At 29.6% G+C, this 27,630-nt stretch overlaps 1 protein-coding gene across 2 annotated transcripts in view; it reads left to right on the top strand.

Moving 5' to 3' along the window:
* LOC135963305 (uncharacterized) overlaps positions 1 to 27,630 on the top strand; it is a 264,932-nt gene that overhangs the window by 176,935 nt on the left and 60,367 nt on the right. For both annotated transcript variants that reach the window (XM_065515101.1, XM_065515102.1), the window contains exons 2-4: positions 10,809 to 11,267; positions 26,818 to 26,930; positions 26,993 to 27,573. In XM_065515101.1, the coding sequence (XP_065371173.1) occupies positions 10,809 to 11,267; positions 26,818 to 26,930; positions 26,993 to 27,573 (1,153 nt within the window). The remainder of the gene's footprint in view (positions 1 to 10,808; positions 11,268 to 26,817; positions 26,931 to 26,992; positions 27,574 to 27,630) is intronic.

The raw sequence follows: 27,630 nt of genomic DNA, 5'->3' as shown, positions 1-27,630 counted from the left end.
ACGTCATGAAAAATTGGAAAATGAAGCTATGCTGTACGTATAGAAAACAAAGTTCTAAACAAAACAAGCCCTAAATGATTAAAATCTGTCCACAACTTCACAAAAGATTAAACAAATATCCCCTAATATTTTAACAAAATACATACATATGTAACTCGCAGTAATTAGCAAAATCTTGCAGTCTTCTCCGCAATAGACGGCAATGCAGTGCACAAAAATATTGTTACGTTTTAACCTTTTCAAAACGTTGGTTTATTTCCTTTAAATAAACCGGATACTTTTGATTGCAAATAAAAGCCGTTTAGTAGTTTAAAAATTGTAACAACTCTTTATTTATTTAAAATTTACAACAACAGTATTAAATAGTCACTCAATGTTTTTTTTATACACGTTTATAAATTCGCAGAAATACATACACACTTTATAATGTACACGAATTCACTTGAAAAACACAGCACACTATAAGGCACTCAGTTGATGTTTATTCGAAAAGTGTCTCTGATAAACTCACTAACGACTGCAACCTCTGCCACTATTTATAACACTGCCATCTGCACTCTAAATTGCACTTTAACTATCTAGAGCTTTCTAATACATACGCCATCTGTGGTGTACTTTCTACAATGTTCTTTAACTGAATATTCGAATTCGAATATACGGTCGCAGCAAACAGCGTTGCCATACTTAATATCAATGGTCAACTGAAAGCTTTTATTCAATGTTAATAATGCCCACAGATATGTTACAGTTTGCTATTATAGCACTGCTATTTGAAAGCATTATGCTACTTTTAAATCAGCCGTTAAAATCGTTATATTTGAATTCAAGTACAATTTCGTAACAATATATTACAAAACGCCAGGATTCTGTAAATTTTCAGTTTGTTGTTGATTTTGAATCCATAAATTTGACTAGTGGAAAATATAAGATATACATACATATTTCCTACATTGAACGTGTAGGAAATTCTGTCTTCTTTTCAAAAATTTATACAATTTTTAAGAATTAAAAAATATATAGAAGACTTTTTGCAAAAATATGGGAAAAAATGTTGAAATGGTATTAGGGGATATTTGTTTTTTCGTTGGTATATAAAAGTTGTTGGCAGAATTTAATCATTTAGGGTTTGATTTGTTTCAAACTTTTTTTTCTATACGCGTAGGAAAAATTACAAGTGGAGCTGTATTTTCCAATTTTATAACCCGTTTTAAAAAACAAAAATGTCGAAATTTTTATAAAAAATTATTTTTTTTCCCAAAAAAAATATATTTCTAAAACGACTAAGCAGATTAAAAAAATGTTACCCCCATTTTCTCAATATCTGATTATCGTTTTTCGTAACGATAAACCTCCAATTAACATTTTTTTTGTATAAGAACTGTCAGTTTATCGTCACGATAAAAAATAACCAGAGATTGAGAAAATGGGGGTCAGTCTTTCTTAAAGGTAATTTTATTGCGGTTTTTATCATTTATTAAAGGAATCTGGGAGCTATGACCAATTATGGGCCGATCACCATGAAATTAAGTCGTGTGATTTATGTCTGTATGAAAGTTATTCGTGTTGAATTTTGTGTCTATACCAAAATTTTTAAGAGATTTATGCACGTTATGCACGTAATTTTCGGAAGCGGGTTTATATGGAGGCAATGACTAATTATGGACCGATCGTAACAAAATTTATTTGGAGCGAATTTTGTGTAGATACATGTATAAATTACACATTTATGACCGATAAAGTCCTATGTGGGCTAGGTGCCAGTCAGTTTCTTGGACCAGGCTTGGTCCAATAATTCCAATAAAATGAGCAACCTCTAAATGTTATCCGATTTTACTCAAATGTTCAGCATTTGATTTTTAGATGACGACAAACAATGTCAGACCTTGGTAGCATCAAAAATATGAAAATTGCAAAATAAGGGCCACCCCAGTGTATATGCGTGACTGAGTTATAAGTACATATTGAAACCTGCACGTATCATGGCAAATCGTTACATACATACATACATAATCCAGCAGTTGAGCAAGTAGTCAATGTATCCCTTAAAGACAGTAATTGTCACAAATGTCTTATTAAATGACTGACTCCAATTTATATATTTGGGTCATTTGACACGTATGTGCTCTTTTTAGTGCAGAGAGAAGACAATTGGTTGCTTTATACATCCCAAGTAATCAAGCGTGAAGACAATTGTCACTTAAGTGTCTCTAAGTAATCTAGAGTGTAGTCACTTTAAACGTTTTGTGAATTGTGAAATCAATAGTCACCTTAGTGTCTCTTAGTAGCCTATGGTGAAGTCAGTTTAAACGTTTATTTTGTACTGCACTTTTGAAAGCAATCCTTTATTAGACTGTCTATGATATGTCTTTTTAGCTGACTATTTGAGGTCAATTATCACCCGTACATGTTGAAATAACTAGTTATGTAGCTGATCAAGTAACCAGTTTGGTATTTAGAAAGGTAACTGACGCTATTTAACCAGTATGTAAATCCAATGCGTTGAGTACTTTGTACCAACTACTAGACAGTATCATTGTAATCAAAGGGGGTCATGCATAGGACATGCACGTGTTAAAATAACTAGTCACGTAGCTATTGAAGTAAATAGTTCCCACCCTAAATTATGGGTAAAATCACTAGTTCTGGACTGTCTCCTAGAACTGCTGGGAAGTACATACATAAATGTATTTATGTACATTAGACCAGCCCTAAAAATATATTTGCTTTAGATAAGCCTTAATTTGAAAATTTTACACCAATCGGATAACTAGAATATGTGCCGAATATTTTTAAAAGTTGTGAAATTGTATAAAAAATGGGACTTAATCCGTTTTCCTGAAAAAATTTTTAAAATTTTCCAATAAATCTTATCTTCGTGAATAAAACATTACTTTGAATGAAATATAGCAAAGTTATACACGTTTTATCTGACCATATGTTAAACAAATTATGCATATTTTACCCGCATTTCTGTGTAAAATATGGTTATTTACACCACTTTTGCATGCATGGGTAAACAATGCGAATAATTAGTAGTTGTAAATACTTTGGTTATTTTTCACTCGATATTCATGTTTTATATCTTGTTTGAAAGACAATTATCTCCAGATGATAAACTTTATTGCAAACGGTAAAAATATATTATTTAAATAGTTAAATTGTTTAAGAAGTCCAAAAAAATACCATGGTTTACCCGATTTCACAACTTTCAATCGATTTCCCCAGTTTTCCGATTGGCCTCAAATTTTGCATCAAATAGTTGTAGCTAATGTAAAAATACAATAAAGCCCACCCAAATGAAAACTATATTTTAAGGGCAGATGTAATGTTTATACATGTAAAGGCAACGTTTACATGTTGCTGGTGTGGGTGGTTTCAGAGGATGCGTGTGTAAATTTGTAGATTTGTGGCATTTGAGGTGTATGCGTGTGTTAATAATGCATTGTTTACCTGTTTACTTTACACTGACAAGCCAATGAACATGATTTTGTGTAACAGAGACGGCGTATGTAATTAAAAAAGGGCTGTATGTTACAGCAAATGCCAATATACTATAGGATGATAGCTAAATGGTTTATTTTAACCTTTTAACAAAATATTCGTAAAACTTTTATATTGTAACAAAGAAAATAAAAACCAAATCTATTTCCAAAAAAGTGAAAAGTTATAAAACTGTTTACGATGATTTTAAATTGATTTAAACTGACTAAAGTTTACATTAAAAATATCCATTGGTAGTTATAATGTTAATACAAATTATAATTAAATATAACATTATTTCGACATGTCATTTCAATAATATTTGATATTTTGGGTAGGAATAAATAAACAATAATATAAATTTTCGAGTTAAATAAATAAATGTAAAATGTGTTGGGACTAACAGTTGAACTAATGTAATTTCATTGATGTCTAGTTAATACAATTCTGGCGATCGTTATTGCCCAAATATATGATAACTAAGGGCGGATTTTCATGCATTTATTATTGGAAAATATGCGTCTAAAATATGATTCAAAAAAAACATAATCACCCCTATCGCGAATCAATATTTCACATGAAATATTTTCCCTTTTCCTTTTTTCGTTCATCAACTTTGTTCGCGTGAAAAAATTCCCCTTGTTGTGAAATTTTAAGATGGAATTTTGTAAACAATAAACAGCTGCTACTAACAAAATAAACTATTGTGAATGTAAAGTTCATCGTGATATTCCCGATAGCAATTTTCCCTTCGAGGGAAATGGATATTTCATGGGAACAAAATTTCACATGTTATTGCCGATAGGGGTGAATATGACCTTAAAATTTCGAAAATATGCACTTATATTTTTCTGCAGAAACATAAAATAATTAATGTCCAAAAAAAAACCAGGAAATAAATAGCTAAAGTTTTAAAATTATAATATATTTTCTGAGAAAATAATGGGTATATTAATTATAATAAAAGGCTAGTCTTTGCGACTTGCCTTTTAAAATCATCAATATTGTGATCGTGATGTAAAGTAGTATCCAACCTTAATTTTGATCTCTCAATAACCCAGCAGTTAAGCAAGTAGTAAATGCTTCCCTTATAGACTGTAATTGTCACTAATGTATGATCACTTAGCTGACTACAATTTAAATATTTTGGGTCACAGCTGGGAAATGACTGTAGGAGCGTTAACTGTGTATGTTGAGTATCTTTCGATAACGATATCTCTTATAAATCGGAATTGCTATGAAAACAATTATGAATGTTTTCGATACATTTAATAAATTTTTGATAGTTACTTTGAAAAAAATCTAAACTTTTTTGAAGCAAAATGTAATTGGTAATTGTCAATTACTGATAGAGAAATGAAGAACTTAATGCCAGTTTCCCTATGTCGAAAGAAGTAAGTCTATAACATTTAATGTTATTTCTATAACAAATTCGACAAAAACTTTTTTTCCAGACAATATGTTGCCCATTGTCGACAAAAACTTACATTTGAAGTAAAATATGCATTATCAATAAAATATGCAAAAATATGCACTAACAAATCGATGCCATTTTACAGCAAAATGTGCGATTCGGATAAATAATTAGTCTACATTGTATTTGAACGTTTGAGAAAAAACATGCATTTGCATATAAATCCGCCCCCTAATGATGACTATCAGCGAGGAAAATATGTAGTTACTTCTGTGACGTGAACATATTGTCTCATTTGGTGAAACCAATGGGATCCTTTAAGGCTCATGAACATACGGTTGCTGTTTACGAGTATTACTGCCCAATAACGCATTATTGCCTTTATTTTTTGGCTTTATATCTTCAATAAAAATTTGATGCGCTCTTAATGTTTGACCACTCAGAATTTTGGTAGTAGTTTTTAATAATTTCCAAACATTACATCTTCGTTAACATCATTATGCTAAAAATATAATCTCTGACTGACGTTCTGACATAACCAGATCATTTAGCAGTGTATTTACGAAATTGATATTTTCCTATTCTAAAAATACTGTTATCTTGTTAAACAAAATTGCCATAAGCTAAATAAAATCAGTTGCCATTACAAAATTTTTACTTTATTTCAATTATCCATTACCAGCATGAATAGTAGTTATTATGTAAAAAATATTCAGTTTTATCCAATTATTTGTAAGTTTTAAAATACAACGGAAAAGGCTTCACATAAATTTAGAGCCTTTAAAAATCTCTGTGCATGTAGTCATCAGGTTACTAAAATAGCAAGCTTTCATATTTTCGCAATGTCAATACACTGTGCTTTACACACACTCACACACACTCACTTATGTTTATAGATGAGTATTTTGCATAAGTACATAGATACATAATACACCTGTAGACCTTTTGTGTAATACACCTGTGAGCGTGAGTGTTTGTTTATATGAGGTTTAAGGTTAAATATTTACTTACGCTGTCAGTGTTTCGTAATAATGCCACAGTTTGTTATAGCATACGTTTGTGTTTTTGTATGCTGTTGTTCATGGTGCTATTTGTGGCTGTTTGGTTTTTTTCGGTTATTTTTTAAATAACCGTAAAAACAGGAAAATTGGAAAAACAAAGTAAATGTAAAAGTGAAGCCACAGCCACAGCAGTGACCATAATGCTAATAATAATTATAAAATAATATAATTACCAAACTGAGAAACAAACAAAAAGGGTCATTGTTTACATTAACACTTGATTCAAATGAATTTAAAGGCGTCAATTTTCTATTTTATAGTAAATATGTATATGTAAAACAATATTGCCAAATGATTCTGGGTCAGTTAATAGAACTTTATTATATTTCAAATATAAAAAAAAGTAAACAAAATCTAATAGTTCTAATATTAAAGTTATGGCTCAAATCTCTTTCAATCTCCTTTCTTAATCTCATTCGCAGCAATCATTTCTTTTTTAGTAAATATTTTACAAAATTCATATTTCCTTATATTGAAACTGCTGGTGCTAGCATGAATTTCTTTTCAACTTTTCCCTTAATAGTACGTATATATTACCATATCTGTAAAAAGGAAATGTAAACGCCACTAGAGGAGATGAACAAAAAATACAAATATTTATCTTGTTTTGTATGCACAAACTTCCTTGTTCTACGTTTTCTTGGCTGCTACACTTTTTTATTATTTTCTTGCTACCGTTGCAAAGATCTTATTTTTCTTATTGGAAACTTTTTCAACTTTTTAAATCAGTTTTTATTCGCAGCACAAACAAGTTGTACTTTTCCTTCACAGTTTTCATCTGCTTGATGTTAAATTTATGACAGTTTTTGTTACTGTAAGTAGTTTTAAAGTATAAGAAAAAAATCATATTTTTTTTTTGTTCTTTAGTTAGCAGTTTTATTGTTAGAAGATGTGAATGATAGTATGAGCGGCAAATAAAATTTAATTAAATTGTTTTTAAAAAATTATCAAAATCATCTTTATTTAAGAGACAATAGCCGAATGATTTATGAATAACTATGTCTTCAAAAAGATAAAGTAACATAGAAATTTGAGGAAAATATATTTATTTAAACTATTTTATTTATTTAAACTATTAATATGATTTTACGTAGACCCCATAACAATGTCACCCAGAAAACTGTTTGTGCAGTCATAAATATGTTGATTATGCGGCAATCCTTATAAAACTTTGCACAAATTAGTTCTTAGTGCTCTGAAATTATACTGTAAATTATGACGAAAATCGGGCAACATTTATCCCTTTAACATTTAGAATTGTATTATAATAATTGATATCGTTAAGAAATCTCCACTGATTTAAAATATTAGTATAAATATGCAACTTATATATGAGAAGCTATGACCCTAATAATATTTAGCCCCATTTCTTAAATTTTTATACCCTTCACCTTCGTGAGAAGGGTATATATAAGTTTGTCATTCCGTTTGCAATTTCTACATTTTTCATTTCCGATCCTATAAAGTATATATGTATATACTGGAGCCTTATAGATAGCGGAGTCGATTAAGCAATGTCCGTCTGTCTGTCTGTTGAAATCAATTTTCTGAAGACCACAGATATCTTCGGGATCTAAATCTTCAATAATTCTGTCACACATGCATTCGAGAAGTTTGCTATTTAAAATCAGCAAAATCGGTCCATAAATAACGGAGATATGAGAAAAAAACTGGGACAACCTCGATTTTTGACCTATTTTTGATCTATATCTGGATTACTGAGTCATTAATATAGACAATATGGATATCTAATGATAGATATTTGAAAGTCCATTGAAACGATGTAGATAAGGCTATAGCAAATTGGACCTACAATGGGTCAAAAATATTTTTTAACCCGAATTTTTTTATCATCAAAAAATTTTTGTTGTCATAAATTTTTTTTCCAAAAAAAAAATTAAAAACTAAAAAAAAATTTTTTAAAAAAATTTGAAAAAAACTTTTTTTACTGTAGAAGAGTCTTGAACCATTATTTCATTTGAAATTTCAATAATATCTTCTCCAAACTCCATTTCCCTTCATCGGTCTTCATAAAAATCTGGAAAATACAAGTACATAATTATATATGGAGGTTTATGACTTAAATCAATAGCTCTGCATGCCGTCCATAGATCCAAAATCAAAAATCTGGCTTCATTACGATCTTTCGTAGAGAAAGTACTTTAAGTATGCCTAATTTCAGCTTTCTATGTCATCAGATAGCTTTAGAAAGTTGTGAAAAAGTAAAATCCCCTTATAAAAAGTAGTGAGTTATATGGAGAATTATCAAAAAAGCGTAAAGTGCCACACCGCTCCGCTTAGGCCAAAAATCAGAGAAAGTACTTTAACCCTCTAACCGGCCAATTTTACTTCGAGGTAAAATAATATACCAGATTATTGTTTGAAAAAAAAAGAAATACGTTGGAATAAAAACAAACAAAAGACAAGTGCACGTTCCTGTTTATCACAATAAGTAAACTGTTTGTCTCTTTACTCATATTTACCGTTATAACGGGAAAAATAACCAAATAAAGCAGAATTACATACATTTAACATACCCGTCTAAAGGCAGCCTTGCCGGTTAGAGGGTTAAGTTTGCCAAATTTCACCTTCCTATGTCATCAGATGGCTTCAGAAAGAGAATAGGACATACAGGTAAGCCTCCATTTACGCGGTACTTTATTCACGCGAATTCGATATAACGCGAACTGAAATTAGCAACCATTTTTTCAAATACGCGACTTTTTTTACACTATTTTTATATAACGCGTCAACAAACAATAAGAAACGAAAAAACAAAAGCGAATAACAGATTTCTTTTTTGAATACTTCGTTAATTTTTATGAATTTTTCGTTATGTTTTGATCTCTTTTATGTATTAGAATATTTTGTTTTTTTAATTGACATTTTTTCCTTAATTTTTGATAAGAAATAATTTTTTTACGCGATTTTTAGGTCCCAATTTCTTTTTTGTTATGTGACTGATGTATTGTTTTACGCGAAATAAAAAATTATTGGCCCCACAAAAGCATTTCGTTCTAAATTAGAACCTCGTTTTACGCGAATTTGATTTACACGCTATTTTTTGGTCCCTACAAACCGCGTAGATGGAGACCTACCTGTACATACAAACATCCGGACATACTAAGAACTTATATATATATAGATTTGTGGTTGCTGAATTAATGGCAAAAGAAAGATATTCCATACAATTAGTCTTATGTGCCAACATTAATAAATAATAAAACAGATAATTTAATTTAAAAATTAAATGGCGATCAATATTACAAGTATTTATTTGATTTTAATTTTATTGTTTTTTATTAAATTTTTTCTTTTTAAAAATTCACAATAAGTACATATATTCATAAATAAAATTATCACAATAGCTCCAAGGTTGTGATAGTAATTTCCTTGCAAGGAAATTTGGATGATCTAATAATTTGTAAGAACATTGAGATTCCTATGGATGTTGCAATTTCTAAGGCTCCAAGGAGCAACTGTTATTGTTCTTAAAAATCTTGGCTGTTCCCCAGATCGAAATTTTTCACTTCGCTATATAATTTATATTTAAAGGTTCTTTTTAGTTAAATAAACCTTCTCTTATTACAACTCCATTTTATTATATTTATTTATTTAATTTGTTTAAATATTACTATTGCAAAATCGAAAACTTTTACTTTAACTTCAGTCACTTATGCCCAGTTTTTGATTTATTATTTAAATATGTATTTAGCTAATTTTTACTTAAAATTAAGTTGTATTTAAATATAGTTTGAGTTTTTCAGTCTTATTTAAATAAGATAAAAGAATGGTAGCACTACTAAATATCAAAAATTTATCGATAGTAAATGTAAAATATCTACAGGCTTTTAATATATAAAAAAGTCTGTGAAAAAATCTTGTACCAGAGTTAAACTTCAGCATTAGAACAAATTTTTGGATAAATTACACTTTCTTTAGTTCTTTACTTTATTTCAATATACACTGTACGTATGAGTTATTTCTATTAAATACATGATATTAATAAATATCTCTCATACGTCCAGGGCACATTGCTATTTGAAGACATTACTCATACGTGCATGTTTGACTGTTAGAAAGGTTCTTCTGTTAAATAAAATTTTATAAAATGTAAACGAAAAATAATCTTTCTCAAATAAAAATTTAATTTATTGGCTTAATTTCTTACAGTTTATTGCATATACAACAATTGGCTCAATAAATTAAATATTAAATAATACGTTGTAACACTAAATAATACAAACTTTTCTTTGCACTTTTTTCTTTCCGTTTTTTTCTCTCTCTCTCTTTTTTTAATACTTGTATGTGTGTGTGTATGTGCGTGCGTGTCCACTACTGCAACTACTCGAACTACTACAACTAAATACATTTAATTAAATGTCATACTAACATCCACCATTTTTAAAAACAACAATAAAAACAACAACTACTACTTGTAACTTACAATTACAACAAATATAACAAAAAAACTACTAAAATATCACCACCCACGCTTGAATTCATATTAAAAAACATTAAACAAACCTCTAACAATACTTGCACATTTAATAACTCCTGTTTTCTCATTTTTTCTCTTTTATTCATTTTCTTCTCTCTCTTTTTTTCACATATCATATACATTGATGGGATCACGCACTTGCAAATATTTTAATGCCCTTTTAACCTCTTTTGAATTGTGCAAAACAAAAAAAATATGAAATATTTTTTTATATATAAAATCTCTACATGTTGAAATGACTGGCTGAATCACTTGTTTAACTCTCTGTGGTTGATATTTTCCCCTTATACTGGCATATGTGTGCGTGCGTATCTGTGTGGATGTTTGTTTATTTAACATTTATGGAGATTAGGCTGTTACGTGCCGAACTGTTGTCATTGCGACGTAAAGGAGCTTTAAAAATCGGCGGTGGTTTAATTGGCAACGGCGGCAGTGGCGGTATTAGTAGTAGTAGTATTGGTACAACAAGCACAACATATGACGGTACATCGTTAGTATTACAACAACAACAACAGCATCAGCAACAGTATTCTATACAGCAGCAGGAGCTACAGCAACAGCAATATCTTCAACAGCAGCAGCAACAGCAGCAACAACAACAATATCAACTAGAACAAAACAATCACAATTTACCCGCTCATCCACTGCTTCACGAATCAAATCGTCATTGTGCCCGCTGTAATACAGAACTGGGACGCATTACAAATCGTGGTGCACCCTGTCGTGTGTGTAAGTTGCGGGTGTGCAAAGCATGTCGAGAATTTACCACACGTACCACCGATTGGGTCTGTGTAGTTTGTCATAAACAAATGTAAGCAACATTTCTCATTTCTTTTCAATTTGCATAAATATGTATTTCTTTTTGTTGTTGTTTAGTGTAGTTTTTTTGTTTTGTTTTACCAAATTATTGTTGTATATTGTATAAATTTCATTTCGCATGAATGGAATTTAATGTTTTCAATATATGTATTTATAGCTATGACCTTTGTAGACCCAAATATTGTTTATTATATTTTTTATTGTGAAATAAATCCTCTTAATTTGCTTAAATACTACAACTGTGGTATTTTAAGTAAAGCTTTATTACAAATATTTCTCAATGACTTACATATGTATTTGTCCAAGAAAATTATTAAAATTGTGATACAGTAATAAATCCTTGTAAAAAACATCCTTGCAACTAGAAATTTGCATTATCCTTAATTTGTGTAAACCATATAATAATAATGTAGATGATTTGATTCCTGACAACATCTGCGGACCTTTTAATTTTTACAATATCCTATATAAATAACAGTACATTCCTAGGATGTTCAGATCCCTCTCTTTTGTTCCGATCCGTTATAAAATATAATTAGTTTGCTAAGATATGTATTATCTTAAAGGAATAAACCTACACATAGAAAACTGATTCATGATAACAACCGAATTTGTTGCCAATCGAATGATTCTACTTTAGTGGCCGAATTTAACAGTTGTGGCTACAAAATATTAGCAGATGAAACAAAATTTTGGTTGCTTCAACCGAAATTCTTCTATATCAACTGACTTTCTGTTGATAGAACCGAAAAATTCTATATGTGCAACCGAATCATTCGATTGGCAACAAATTCGGTTGCTATCACGAATCTGTTTTCTCTGTGTAATCTTTCTTTTGAGCAAAAACAGAAAACTAAAAAAGTGGCCCATTTTGGGAAAAAAGTTCGATTTTGGCCAAAAAAAAAAATCAAAAATTGTATATCTGGAGCAGTGATGTTCAAAAATAAAAATGAAGATGTATTGGTGAGAGAGCTACCCAGCAAACATAATGTCAAACACTTAAAATAATAACAAAATGAAGAAAGTTTAGATTTAGAATTTTAGTCAAATAAAACCAATTTATTAAATGAATGTAATTTAAATTTTAGGGAAATGAAAAAATATACATTGTAAGTCCGAAATTCTCTTAAATTTTGTATTTATTTTTGACTTTGTTTTATTGTGTTCAATTGTAATTGAAACGCGTGTGTTTGCTATGCTTCAAACAAAAACAACCAACAACAATACTTAATAAATTTCTGAAAAAAATTACGATAGTCCGTCATATGTGGTTTCTTCGCATTCTCAGCGATGAATGAACAAAAGTTTTTAAAAGAGCATAACAAATGTGTGTAAATTTTTCAAACAATTGTTGTATGGCGTGAACATCACTGATCTGGAGTTACAAAACATTTATTTTGATATATATCCCACTCGCATCCCACTTAGCTACCAAATAGGTCTTCAGGGAAAATATCTAAGGCTTTCTGTTGAGAAAGAAATGCCCATTTGGAAAAAAAGAACGTCAAAAAATTTTTTGATTTCGGAAAAAAAATTCAAAACTTATTTTTTTTCGAAATATTGAAGAAATAGCTATCTAAACTGTTCGGAACACATTTTGCTAAGAACAATAGGTTATAAGTTAAATGGACGAGAAAAAACACCTACTTGGCCGAAATGTCAAATTTTGACTCCCTCTAACTCAGAAACTTATCCACCGATATTATTGAAAAATTGTGTCTGAATTACTATACAAAAGCAATCGGAAGATATCGATTTCAAAAGTTGGTTCACTTAACATGAAATTCTCCATATTAATACAATTATGTGATAATAAGCAAAGTTCTTTTTGAATATTTCTAAAATTTTTTAAGTTGGATACTCTTTTATTGTAGTTTCAATTCATTTTGTAAATCAAAAAATGGAATAAAGAAAAAAAGTTTTCATTAAATTTGGATTCTATTAGGTTAACAAATATTTAACCATTCTAATGTTGAATTAATTTTAATTTTATTGTGAATGAATCCCAGCATGAACTAATTCAACAATAGCTTTTTACCACAAACAAAACGATTGGTTGTATATACGAAATATTGATCGTAGAACCAAACATTTTAAGACGATCTAGCTATGTCCGCCCGTCTGTCTGCTGAACATTTTTCTCAAATACATATTCTCTGTTGATCAAGAAAGTTTGGTATTGAAAGTGGGCAAAATCGGTAAAGTAGAACCAGAGGTATGGACCAAAATGTGAGACAACCTCCAACATAGATTTCTAAAATAGTCTGCTATTTTTTTAATTATATTTCATGAAATACCAAGAAATTTTTCTAATATTATGTAAAAACCATAAATTCGATATAAAAGTGGTATGAACGAACCAAACTCTCATACATATTTCTTCCTATATGGTACATATATGCCTGTAGAATACCAGTATCCACACAAAAATCCAGGGAAAAAAAGTTCCATGTAAAAAGAAACCATACAACTATTTTTTGTTTGGATCGATCCATATTTGATCAAAGCTCCATATAAAGTCCACTAACCGAAGATCACTTAAATACGCATAAATCTCATGAATATATCCGTATCATGTTTAAGTTAATGTATATAAAATTGGTAGTACTGAATTTTATGAAGAACGGGCCATAATTGGTCATAGCTCCCATAGAAGGACTACTTTCGAAAACAAGAAATATCTTATAAATATCGATACGAACCAAACTCTTACACAGACCAGTCATATTTAAGCAAAAATCATTCTGCTAGATTTCATATATATCGGTTCATAATTAATCATAGCCCAAACTCCGTAAATTACATCAATCGATTGGGGTTAAGGCGTACCACAAGCCCTTTCAAGTTTTCATATTTTTATTCCCTATTTTGTATTCTTAATAAATCCCAATGTAATGATAATATAATTATGAAATTAGTTTAACAAACTATTTAAAAATTTTAAAATTTTGATTTTTTTTGTCATACCTGCGAATAGGTTAACGGTATCGTACGAAGACAAAAACTCATATGCAAGTAAATATGGATATATTTTAAGCAAAAATAAGCATTTGTTTTAATATTTCTCAAAATATGTTAATTTTGTTTCTACATTTGTTGTTCTAGTGGCCCGGAGAACTTTTAATAACTTTTGTCTGACTAAAACGCGAATTACACACATATTTCTATTCTTTTAAATTAAATTGCAAAAGTAATTTTTTAATGGGCAAATTTTTACAAATACTGAAAAAATTGCATTTTTCCCCCTTGTAAATGCATCACAAAACTTCAGAGGGCTTGCGGCACGCACGTCTTAACACACAACCGATTTACGTAAATTTCTTTCAGGATGATTTTGTATACAAAAATCGCCGATCGTAGTTTTATGAAGATCGGCTCACTGGTTAATCTATATATATAAAAATGAAATGGTCCACGTATGTAATGGCATCACGTGAGAACGGCTGGAGCGATTTGGATGATTTTTTTTAGGAGATGGTTCGTAAAGAAAAAAAATTAAAAAATTCCGATTAAACTCGGAAATTTTTTTTTTAGTCCAGTCCACCTTTTTTCCTAAAGTATGCAGTACAAATTTAGATATTTTATTTGCAAATAAATAAGAACAAACAGGTTATGTAGGTTGGTGGAACTTGAAGAACTAACATTAGTAAGTGCTCTTAATTAATATCTCAGTGAATTAATCTTTAATTGAATTAATTAATTAGAATCTCTTTTCAAAAATAATACACATTTTAAAAAACAAATCCAACACTTGAAACTAAAAAAATACTAAAATGTAAAACGTTGTTCAGAAAGTTTTAATATTTTTTTTGTTCTCATTAAAATTTCCACTTGCAAATTCAACCGACAGCCATCAGTAAAATGTCAATATAATGTGTTGCTTTTTCTCATTTGTATGTCATTGAGTCTTCGTTGTCATTTTTCTACAACAACACAAATAACGACAAAGAGTAGAAACATTGAAAACCAAACAAAAAAAGAGTTTCATATTAACATTTTTTTATGTTTCTGTTGTTGTTGTTGTTGGTGCTACTTTGGTAAATTTTTAATGCAATTTATTTGTTACATTGTTATAAAAGAAAAACATAAAAAATAAAAAGTTATTTTATTTGTTATTTGTTATTTTTTTTGTTGTTGTTTGGTTAAATTGTCAATGTTGTGCGTGTGGTGTGTCATTCAACCCTTCAATCTGTTTGAAAAGTAGAAGAAAAACTCATACACATTTTCATTTCACCAAAACTGCATTTTACAATAAAAAAAAAACAAAGGCAACAAATAAACATGTTAACTAAATGTGTGTATGTAAATAAGTTTTTATGTGTGAGTGTGTGTGTGTGCGTATTTGAAAACTTTTACCTTTATATTACACTTTCATTTCTCTGTGTTTGTGTGTAAATTCTTATTTCTATGTAATTTGTACGTGTGTAATTTCAACATTTTCACCAGCTCCAAATTGTTCGATTTGTATGCAAAACTTTAAATGTCTTTTGTATTTTTTTTTTCAAATTTATTTGTTAAGCTTTCATTGGAAAATACTCATAACTCTGGGTGTTTTGTTTGCTTGTAATATTTGTTTCAAAATCTTTACAGATTATTCTGTAATACATATTTGTCAGTGTAAAATTTCCATAAATTTATTTGTGTAGATATTTTAAATGTTTTTCTTTTGCACTTTCTTTTCTCAACTTAAAATTATGCTAATAAGAATATGTATGTTAAAAACAATTTAAATTTATTATTGAAAAAATTAAAATCTATTAAGAATTTTAATTTTGAAATAACTACCAGCTTTTGCAGACTCGATATCGAGGGACTTAAATAAGAAACTTATTACGTTGACTGCGAGATGTAGATATAGTCAGCGTATACCAGACTTTTGAGTTGGCGCTTAATTCTCCAACTAATATTCTATTTTCTCGAACAGCAATGCTGATGGTATGAAATTGTCAATATGGTCAGATGATTTTAGCTTTCTAACATTGCAAAAGAAACAAATATTTTTGGATATATGATGATTTGTAGGGATTTTTTTCTAAAATTTCACATGTAGGGAAAAAGGGAAAGATTTCTTACTTTTGTCGAATTGTAGGGATTTTTGCAATGACAATTTAAAACCATATATTTTCCAATTATAAAATTTGTTTAAGTGTAGCATTAGAAACTCGTAAATCTGGTATAATATGAAGTAAGTAATAATATGGCATCTTTAAAATCATCACCGCTTTCAAACTATATAGTGATTCTCCTTTTCATAGAGAAAATATACATAGAGCGGAAACTCTCCTGTCAAAGACCTAACTCAGTTGTCGAAAACCTAAGTGGTGAGAATGTATTAGTAAAAAAACTATGTGAAAACAAAAACAACACTCGTATGTGTAACTTTTATGAGCAATTTTTTTGTTTAAGTTTTTTCTAGTTTCCGCTCTATGTTATGTCTCTATGCCCCTTTTTAAGGTATTTGACATTTCCTTAAGAGCAAGCAGGCTGATCATTTTTGACACCTACTAGAGTAGTTTCTACAATAAATTTTCATTTGAAGTAGACATTTGTTTGGTTTTGTGCATTTTTTTACATACGTACGCCTTCTTTGCAGGTCTCTTCGATTTTAATAAGAAACTTTTTAATTAATAAATAAGATTAAAACTTAACTAATTTTAGAACAAATTTCCGATTCGTCTTCTGATAATAATGAAAACAAAGCAATGAAATGCAGCTCAAGTTGGTTGAAAGAAGATAAGCTAATGGGATGGCTGGAGCCGATCAAATATGATGATGAAAATCTTTCAAAAACAAAAACCTAAACAATGGATTAATTTTTTGACAAACAAGTACGCTTAAGCCTGTTCTTTGCTGAACACAACATAGCTTTTCAAAATTGAAAAAGGTAGTGTAGGGAAAATAAAAAGTGGTTGTAGGGAAAAAAGGCATTTTTCAACATTTTCTAAACTACAACCATAATTTAATTTGCTGTTTTTATAAAACTTTTGTTAAGTTTTCACATAAATTAATTCGACACACTAATATTAATAGCTGATTTCATACAAATATGTGTCATTATACCCACCATCACAAAATATGGGGGAATATTGATTTTGTTATTCCGTTTGCAACACATCGAAATATTCATCATAGACCCAACAAAGTATATATAATATGGATCCTTGTTAAATTCTAAGACGATCTAGCTATGGCCATCCCTCCGTCTGTCTGTTGAAAACACGATAAGGCCCAAAGAAAGGGAGCTATCTTGCTGAAATTTTCCACAAATACTCTCTGTTCATAAGGTCTGTTTGGCATTGAATATGGGCAATATTGGTCTATGATTTTACCTAGCCCCCATAAACATGTCCCCCGGAATACTTTTTGAGCTGACATATGCGGCAATTCTGATAAAATGTTGCACAAATTATTTCTAAGTTCTCTGAAATTATACTGTAAAATATGGCAATAATCGGGCAACATTTATCGCTAGTCCCCATACAAGGCCTCCCTCAGAAACTTACGTGGACATTCATAATTGTCTTTTAATAATTAATATCGTGATGAAATTGGACATAAACAATGTTTATATGAACCTAAATTGTTCTACCAACTTTTGTGAGGATCGGTCATAATTGACTCTAACCCCCCATTAACCCATTTATGAGAAAAATATTTTATTGTCATACATTGATGGTGGGTATACAAGATTCGGCACAGCCGAATATAAGGAAAATACACACTTATTTTAAAATGTGATTTAGCAACACGTGTTTGTAAACCATCCCATTGCAGCCCATAAAAATCTGAGTCTACACCAAAAAAGTGTGTGAGTGAGCGTTTTGTATTTTTATGGCAAAACAAAAGTTCATTGTTAATTAGACAAGATCATGATGTCAAGTACACTCGTTGCCATTAAAATTGTACATTTTATTTAATTGTTATTGTTGTAACTAATATATATGTATATATATTTAATGTGGAGTAAAAATAAGTATTTTGTCATTTCTTTAAGGTGTAAATGAATAAAATTTTTATAAATACATGCCATGTAATATTTGGTTAAATAGCAAAAATAAGGTGCAACTTTGAAGCTACACACATACGTATGTACATAAACACCATTTAATTATTTACATATTGTTAGCTTATTGAGAAAATGTGCTAAGTTCACTTTTAATGAAAATTGAGATTTTCATTTCGACTACTAAATAATATAAAACGCGTTGCACCATTGCCTTTTGAGAGCAACATGTGTGAGAATGGAGACATTAAATCGAATAACAGAGTTAAAACTATCAAAATAATGAAAAAATGAGTGGAATAGAGGACTTACGTTTTGAAACGTTTTAGAACGTTTTTTGGTACTTATCACGTTAGTATACTAAACTAATGATTTCGATAGGTGTGTATCACAAATTTCAATAAATGCAAATAAATTATTAAATTCTATATATATGTATATTAAGAGATGTGCGATGGATGAATCGTTTATTCAAACATTCAGAATAATAAAAAAGTCTGATTATTTAATTACTCGATTAATTGAACATTTTAATTATGCATCTTTAATTGAATAAATTTTGAGGGAAGCCTGAATATCAAGTTGAAATAAAAATATAGTTTCACAGTTTTGTATCAAATATTATTTTCAAACCGGAAGAAAGAAGAAGAAACTCAGTTTATGGGAAAATAATATTTCAGATTAATTTCACATGAATAAAATATACATAGAAGCGTTACTAAGAGACAGAAAACCTAAAAAAATCTATTGGTCAATACGACAACAGAATACATTTGGTCAATTCACAAGGTCTCTTATCATGTCATATTGTCATGATATCCTAATATTTCACAACGGTTTGGAAATGTTGTTATTGCCTTTCAAGCCAAAAATGTCCTTAAATAGTACTATTCTGTATGCTATGTTTATTGTGTTATCGTAATCAACCAGCAGAGACCTGCGCCGAACGCCTAAGTATCGGTTAAGCCGAGCAGCCGAGTCGTGAAATATTAGGACATTACGACAATATGACATGATAAGAGACCTTGTGAATTGACCAAATGTATTTTGTTGTAGTATCAGCCCAGTGCTGTTATGCTTTTTTTGGGAAAAATCGTCAAGAATATGAAAAAAAAATCCTCATAAAATCGTCAAGAAAATTAAAAAAAATCGTCAAAACTTAAAATCATGTGCATTCATTCAATTAAACTTTTTTTTATAAAAATTTTATTTCTTTAAATAAAAATCATCAATAAAACACTAAAAACATCGAATTTAACAAAGATAAATGAGCAGTATTTGTTTAAGTACATTAATATTATTCAGTACTGTGTTGGTGTTACTAACTTTTTAATAATATTAGGTCTGTTCATTTACTTTCCCAGTAAATACTTGCAACGAGAGAATAAAATCAAAATTTACAAAATTACTCTCTTAAATTCTCAAAAATAGTAAAAAGTAAATGAACGCTTTTCCAGTAACAATTTTTTTTTTACACACACTTTTCTTATTTTGTTCATTTTAAAAGGAATAAATACTCACATTTTCTTCAATTTTATTGAAAATTCTTCTGTTTTGACATTTTTTCACCACAAAAATAAAATTTTAAATAAATAAACAATAACTCAAAACGTATGAAATATAAGCTGCTAACTATTACGAGTTCAAAATAGAACTTGTAATAGTTTGCAACGAGAGAACACTCTTTAAAATTTATGCGCTCTTGATGTTTTCTCTACTTGCGAGTTTTTGAGTTAATGAACGCTTTTCAATAACTTTTAGTTATTGAACATAGCTATTAACATAAAAACTATTTTTGAAATACTATTTTAAAAATAAAAATTCTTCAAGGGTTTTTGTCTTAGTTGTATTTATATTTATTTCACTAAAAATACTGATGAATTTTGTAAAACTATTAAGTCATTTACAAAATCACATTAATTCGGAAATGCTGGTTTATTGTTTGATTTGACCTATTTCCAGAAAATATTAAAATCGAAAGAACTTGAACTTATAAGCAAAGACTCGATAGAATTAATTCTTAATTCCATTTTCGAACTCAAATTAAACTGTATGAATTCAGTATGAATTAATTCATAGATTTAATTCATTTGTCCTTCAAATTTATTGAATTCATTCCTATGAGAATAATTCCTTATGGAATCATTAAAATGTACCTTAATTCAAATTCATTACAAAATAGCTTTAAACATGTTTTGAATGATTACATTTTTCTTCAATTAGATTTTGATTACATTTGAATTAACACAAATTTTATGAATTTTTTAATTACATTATGAATTAATTTAACGATTAAAGAATTCTATTTAAATAAAAGCATTTGAAAGAAGCTAAAGCTCACACTGAATTAATTCGAATTACCGCATTCGATATCGAGTAAAATGCATCGTAATTTTGTTATTTGCGATTATGGCATTCGATATCGAAATTGCATCGTATCGAGTAAAATGCATCGTAATTTTGTTATTTGCGATTATTGCATTTGATATCGAAATTATATTTCGATACAATAGCTCGTGAATGCGGTTATTTCCCCCTGCTTATAAGCCAGTAGTTTAGTTGAATATCAACTGATTTTTAGTTTCTCAGTGGATTTAGAAAGAAGAAACTGAGGCCTATCGAATGGTATATATGCTATTTAAGTTACCTTGATAAATCTTAATATATTCCTCACACCTACTCGACAATACCTACCAGAAAAATAGTTCATTATCATTGAGCTTATTCTTAATTGCGCCTCTAGTTCTAGCCTATGGTACCAGTTTTTCTCAAATTTAGAATACACACTGAAATTGTTGATATTTGATTTCTAATAATTCTCAATTTGATAAAAACCTGAATGTTTACATTATAGGGTAACATAGAGACGAGACCTAATTATCAAAAACCTAACTCTTCCTACAACATGAAATACATGTTATTCAAAGTATTTTGTTGTTGTATCAGACATATGAATTGTTTTATTTTTGTTTGACAAATCTGAGTGTCTCGTATCTATGTATAATTATGTATAGTGGTTACATTTTTAGATAGAAAAAAATCAAATACATATTTAAAAAAAATAATTCTCAAAGGTTTCTCATACCTTAGCTGAAGTGTGAATTTCACATTTCAAATCAACTTAAGTTTAATTTAAAAAATAGTATCACAATTCTCAAATCATTCTCTTAACAAACATTTAATTTTAATTCATGAAATAATATATGTGTTTTATCAATGTATATCAAATATTATTCTCAAAACATCCACAAGTCAAGTGTGATTTCTAAAATTATTAACATAAACATAATCATACATTGGCAAATTTGCCTGCGATAAATTTTAGCAACTTTTTTCTTTATTGGGTAAAAGTGTAGAGCGGCTGGACAAGTTCCACGATGGGATTTTTGCATGTTTTGCTATTGAATTGATGTTAGTTGTCAAACATTATTAAAACGCAATTTTAAAAGAAAATGTAAATAAAATTGTTTCGATTTATCCCCAATATAAATAGGCTCTATGATGAATTTCAAACGATTTCAATCATTTACAAAATAAACTGAAATATATTTAATAATTCAATAGATGTGAATTAAATACAAATTTAACAATAAGGACTTAATTCTAAGGATTAATTCTAAGGATTAATTATCAAAGGTTTTGATTTATATATTTGAAGTACTTATTATGGAATTTTTCCTTGAATGATTTCTTTAATTTGATTTGATTTTGAAAATTTAATTAAGAATTATTTCTTTCGAACCTTTGTTTAAAATATGAAAACAAACCTGAATGTTTACTGGGTGAGCTTAATGCTAGAATCGGATTCTTATTAAAACCCACATTCGGGGAATTAAAAGTGAGTTGCCAAGTGTGTTTAGTAAGAATTGTACACGAGTATTTAAACAGATGATACTTAGAGGTAATTATGTGCATAATTCCAAGAATGAAATGTTATATTCTGTTCTATTAAAGATTACAAAAACAACACTAACCAAATTTGGTTCGTCTGAACAAATGCAATTATTGAGATCTACAGTATTTGTATTTGTCACTTGTTTGAAAATTACCATGAGTGTATGTTCATTTGACGGATAATGATGTAGACAGTGTTCTGATGGGGGCGATTATTACCCAGCAGTTTAAGAAATTATTAAGCGTTGAACTAATACAACCTACTAGCGGAACCAATTGATACTCTGATTATTATTATATGGATACTATAGCGAACTAATATTTTATATTTTGTGTTGGAAAGTGTCGATAGTTTATAGAACTGTAGAAGCTAATGATGATTTATGCAGATGAGCTTAAACTCGACTGTAATGGAATTATGCAATTAGTAATGTATTAAGCCAATACAAAGCTAAAAATTACTACCTTTAAAACTGCAGGGTATTTGTATTGTCTATGGAATATAAGTGTTGCATACCCTCCCATATCGTGTTGGCGTGTTATACTCGTATGTAAGTTTACTTACTTCAAAATACATAAATATTCCTACTTGCTTATATTTATATACAGTGAATGTCAATGCAAACCAGACACTCAAATATTTAAATGAACAATGAATATATGTTTTAAAAAATTGTTTATATTCCCTGGTAAATCAACACCACTATGTAGTTTAATTCCTCACATAAAATGTGGTGACAACATATGATAACACAGGGCAACAAAATCGAAAACATTTTAGAGGCTTTTTAAACCACTACACAATTTTGATGTATTGTGGTTCCAGTAGTACATATATGGTCCAGATTTTTTTAAAAAAATTTAAGTAAAATTATAAATTTATTTTTAGACATTTCTCCACATAATTAATTATATCTCAAAAAGCGTCAGTCCGATGTTATTAAAATAAACTTAGGAAAGTTGAGATTTACATAACCTTTATTCCGTTTATATATTGCGTTTTAATCGGATCAGTAGTTTCCGAGTTATAATAACAAACGGAAGCAAAAACAAGTAAGGAAGTATGGTCGGTCAAGCCCGACCATATAATACCCTACACTAAGTAAAAGAGCAAAAACATTTTTCTTTTAAAATTTCAATAATTTATATTTTTGAGTGATTTTCGGAAGTGGGCCTTATATGGGGCTATGACCAATTATGGACCGATCACCATAAAATTAGGTCGTGTGATTTATGTCTATATTAAAGTTAAGTATGTTGAATTATGTGTGTGTACCAACATTTTTAAGCGATTTATGCACGTTAAAGCGATTTTCGGAAGCGGGTCTATATGGGAGCTATGACTAATTATGGACCGACATGAATTTTGTGTATATAAAACTTATTTGGAGCGGAATTTGTGGAGATACATATATTAATTAAACATTTATGACCGATAAAGTCCAATTTCGGGAGGACATTTGTATGGGGGCTAGGAGAAATAGTAGACCGATTTCAACTAGTTTCAATAGGCTTGGTCCTTGAGCCGAAAAATTAATATGTACCAAATTTCATCGAAATATCTTCAAAATTGCGACCTGTACTCTGCGCACAAGGTTTACATGGACAGCCAGCCAGCCGACCAGACGGACGGACGGACATCGTTTAATCGACTCAGGAAGTGATTCTAAGTCGATCGGTATACTTTAAGGTGGGTGTTAGACTAATATTTTTGGGCGTTACAAACATTTGCACAAACGCATTATACCCTCCCCACTATGGTGGTGTAGGGTATAAATATATTTACTTGGTGTAGGGTAATACCCTACGGGCTTGATCGACCATACTTTCTTACTTGTTATACCCTACACCACCATAGTGGGGAGGGTATAATGCGTTTGTGCAGATGTTTGTAACGCCCAAAAATATTAGTCTAACACCCACCTTAAAGTATACCGATCGACTTAGAATCACTTTCTGAGTCGATTAAGCGATGTCCGTCCGTCCGTCTGGTCGGCTGGCTGGCTGGCTGTCCATGTAAACCTTGTGCGCAGAGTACAGGTCGCAATTTTGAAGATATTTCGATGAAATTTGATACATTTTATTTTTTCGGCTCAAGGACCAAGCCTATTGAAACTGGCTGAAATCGGTCCATTATTTCACCTAGCCCCCATACAAAGTCCCCTCGAAATTGGACTTTATCGGTCATAAATGTTTAATTTATCTATGTATCTACACAAATTTCGCTTCAAATAAGTTTTATATATACAAAATTCATGTCACCAAATTTTGTTACGATCGGTCCATAAATAGTCATAGCTCCCATATAGACCCGCTTTCGAAAATCACTTTAACGTGCTTAAATCACTTAAAAATGTTGGTATATACACAAAATTCAACATAAATATATTTCATATAGACATAAATCACACGAGCTAATTTTATGGTGATCGGCCCATAATTGGTCATAGCTCCCATAAAAGGCCCACTTCCGAAAATCACTCACGAATATAAATTATTGATATTTTAAAAGAAAAATATTTTTACTCATTTACTTGGTGTAGGGTATTATATGGTCGGGCTTGACCGACCATACTTTCTTACTTGTTTTTATGTGAAAATAGCAAACTTTTTTGTTTTAAAAAATTCATGAAAAATCGAAAACGGAATAAATTGTTCAGGTTTATTGCTTTATCGCAAATCTACATATAATAGCAACAAATTGATTCTTTTCGAATTTATTCAATAAATTTGATAAAGCAATAAATTTGAAAAATTTCTGCCGTTTTCGATTTTTCTTGATTTTTTAAAACACAAAAATTGGCTATTTTCATGTAAAAAATATATTTTTTGCTTCAATTTGTTATTATAACTCCGAAACTACTGAGCGGATTAAAACGCAATATATATGTGAAAATTTTTACATAGCATGGGGAAAATTTTTCAAAATTCAATCAATCGAAAGAAGAACATTAACTACTCAATTTTATATATATCTAACAAAAAAGTAAAATTTTGTGAAAATGAGCGATTTCACTTAATTGTGAATAAATTCGAAAAGAATAAATAAATTTTTATGGTCGATATCTCATTTTGTTGCCATGTGGCTTTGTGATAAAGCAATAAATCTGAACAATTTCGGCCCTTTTCGATTTTCCATGATTTTTTTAAAACAAAAAAATTGTTATTCTCATGTAAAAAATATATTTTTTGGTTCAATTTGCTATCATAATTCCGAAACTACTGAGCCGATTAAAACGCAATATATAAACATTAAAGGCCATGTAAATTTGAACTATTCTATGTTTACTTTAATAATATCGGGCTAACCCTTATTGAGTTATCACAAATTATGTGGAGAAAAATCTAAAAAAAAAATCAGAATTTTAGAAAAAAAAATTTTAAAAGAAAATCTTTTCATAGAATTCCAAAATTTTACCATTTGTGTACTTAGGTAACTATGATGCATCAAATCTATATAGTGGTTAAAGAAGTCTTTTTTTTACTGTTTAATATTTCCCCCTTATTAATAATCAATTTTTAATTTTATAAAAGTTTTATAAAACAAAATTTCCATACAAAATTTCCTTTATAAACCTTTAATAAATTTAAAAATTGATTATGAATACGGCCTTTAATAAACTAGCCTAAAATCTAAAAAAACGAAACCGATCAGTTTTCATTTATTTAAAACCGATATCATGATTTTTAAATTGTTAATTTTTATTGGAAGCTTTATATTGAAACGTCTTAACAATTTTTTCCAAGATGGTATTATTACCAACAACATCTGAATGATGAAAGAAAATTTTGACATCCCATCTTGAAAAAAATTGTTAATTACGAGGTCTCAACATATGTCATATGACGATATATCAAATAAGTTATTATTAGACTACATCTAAGTAATAAACCCAATATGCAGCAGTTATTGAGAAGTAAATTATTCTGTAATTTTAATTCAAAATTTTGTAAATATTTTTCACTTACTGTAAGCTGTTAAAATGTGCAAAATTCTGTTAAATGTTTATTTGATGAATTATAAGAACTAAAACATCTTGCAAGTTTAATGTATTCAATTTGTTTATTATTTTACTTTTAATTCCAATTATTAGATACATATTTGCATTTGCTGCTGCTGATGATGATGTACAAATGTTTCTAATGTTTCTAATAAATGAGATGTTGCTAATGTATCTAAATCTGTGTGGTTTAATCTATGATGATTGCATGTTTTTGGTATTATTGTTATGGCTTATTAGCAGCAACAACAATAATTCATATCAACATTACAGTCAATTGCTGTTGGCTTTAAGTTCATTTGGTATGAAAACCCAAAATGATATTGGGTTGGTTTCTTAATAAATTACACACGCATTTATGTATTTCATTTATTTTAAACGTTTAAATGTGTTTACGTATATATGTATGAGAGTATCTGTATATGGATAGATGTATTTAGTAATTTTTTTCAACGGATGTTTGGTTTGTTTTGTCAGTTTATTACTCGCATGATTTCATGCTGTCATTTTGCATAGAGATTTCATATCAGACGCAGCTTAAATTTAGCTGAATGAAAACTTATTATTTTTTTTGTTATCCCAAAAAAAAAACCCAACATGTTTTCATTTTTCATCTTTAAATGTAACTGTTTTTCGACTTGCAGGGAAATTCAGGCAGCTTCAACAGATTGGCTTAAAGGATCCTGTGGTGCCGTTGATCATTTACCCACCAGTGACGTGTTAAGGAAAAGTATACGACGTTCTTGGACCATATCTAGTAAGTCAGTGCCACTTGTAAGGCAAAACATACTTTAATTACGTCTATTTTTCATTTACTAGATCCCGAGGACGATCCCAACAATCCAAACGCTCAAAATCCTGTTGCCGATAACCTTTATCCGCAGCAACAAAATCTCATTGAAGCTCAATCTGCTGGCAGTTACCCCTCATTGGATGTACGCCATCAACCACAACATAATCTGCATCATCAGCCATCACTGCATCGCAATCATCCGATTATAAATTATAATACGGGAAGTGCCATAACAATTAGTGCTATAGGAGTTAATTCGTCAGGGCCATCGCCAGCCTATCACGTGAATCCACAACGTCGTGTCTTACGTCAATCAACTTTACCCACGTCGCTAGCCAATAACGATTCCAGTCTAAGTGGTAGTGGTTCAAATTTAGAAAATTATAATAGTGTTAATCTTACTGCCCCCACTTCTCCACATCAAATGCAAAAAGGCATACTTTATCCAACGGCCTACAATAGCGAAGATATTATTAATATTGAAACAAGTGATTGTGATAATTACGTACAGCAGCCGCAGCCGACACCAGCTCAAATAACGCAACAACAGACACAGCAACAGCAGACCACAGGACAACCCACACCACCCACGCATCATCGTTTACAGGTAAGTTTCAAGCATGTAATACTTGTTGTAACAATCTTACTAATCTATGTAAATTAT

The sequence above is a fragment of the Calliphora vicina genome, chromosome 1, assembly GCF_958450345.1.
Source record: "Calliphora vicina chromosome 1, idCalVici1.1, whole genome shotgun sequence".
In the NCBI taxonomy this organism is placed as follows: domain Eukaryota; kingdom Metazoa; phylum Arthropoda; class Insecta; order Diptera; family Calliphoridae; genus Calliphora; species Calliphora vicina.
This window is presented reverse-complemented; position numbering and strand designations above follow the sequence as displayed.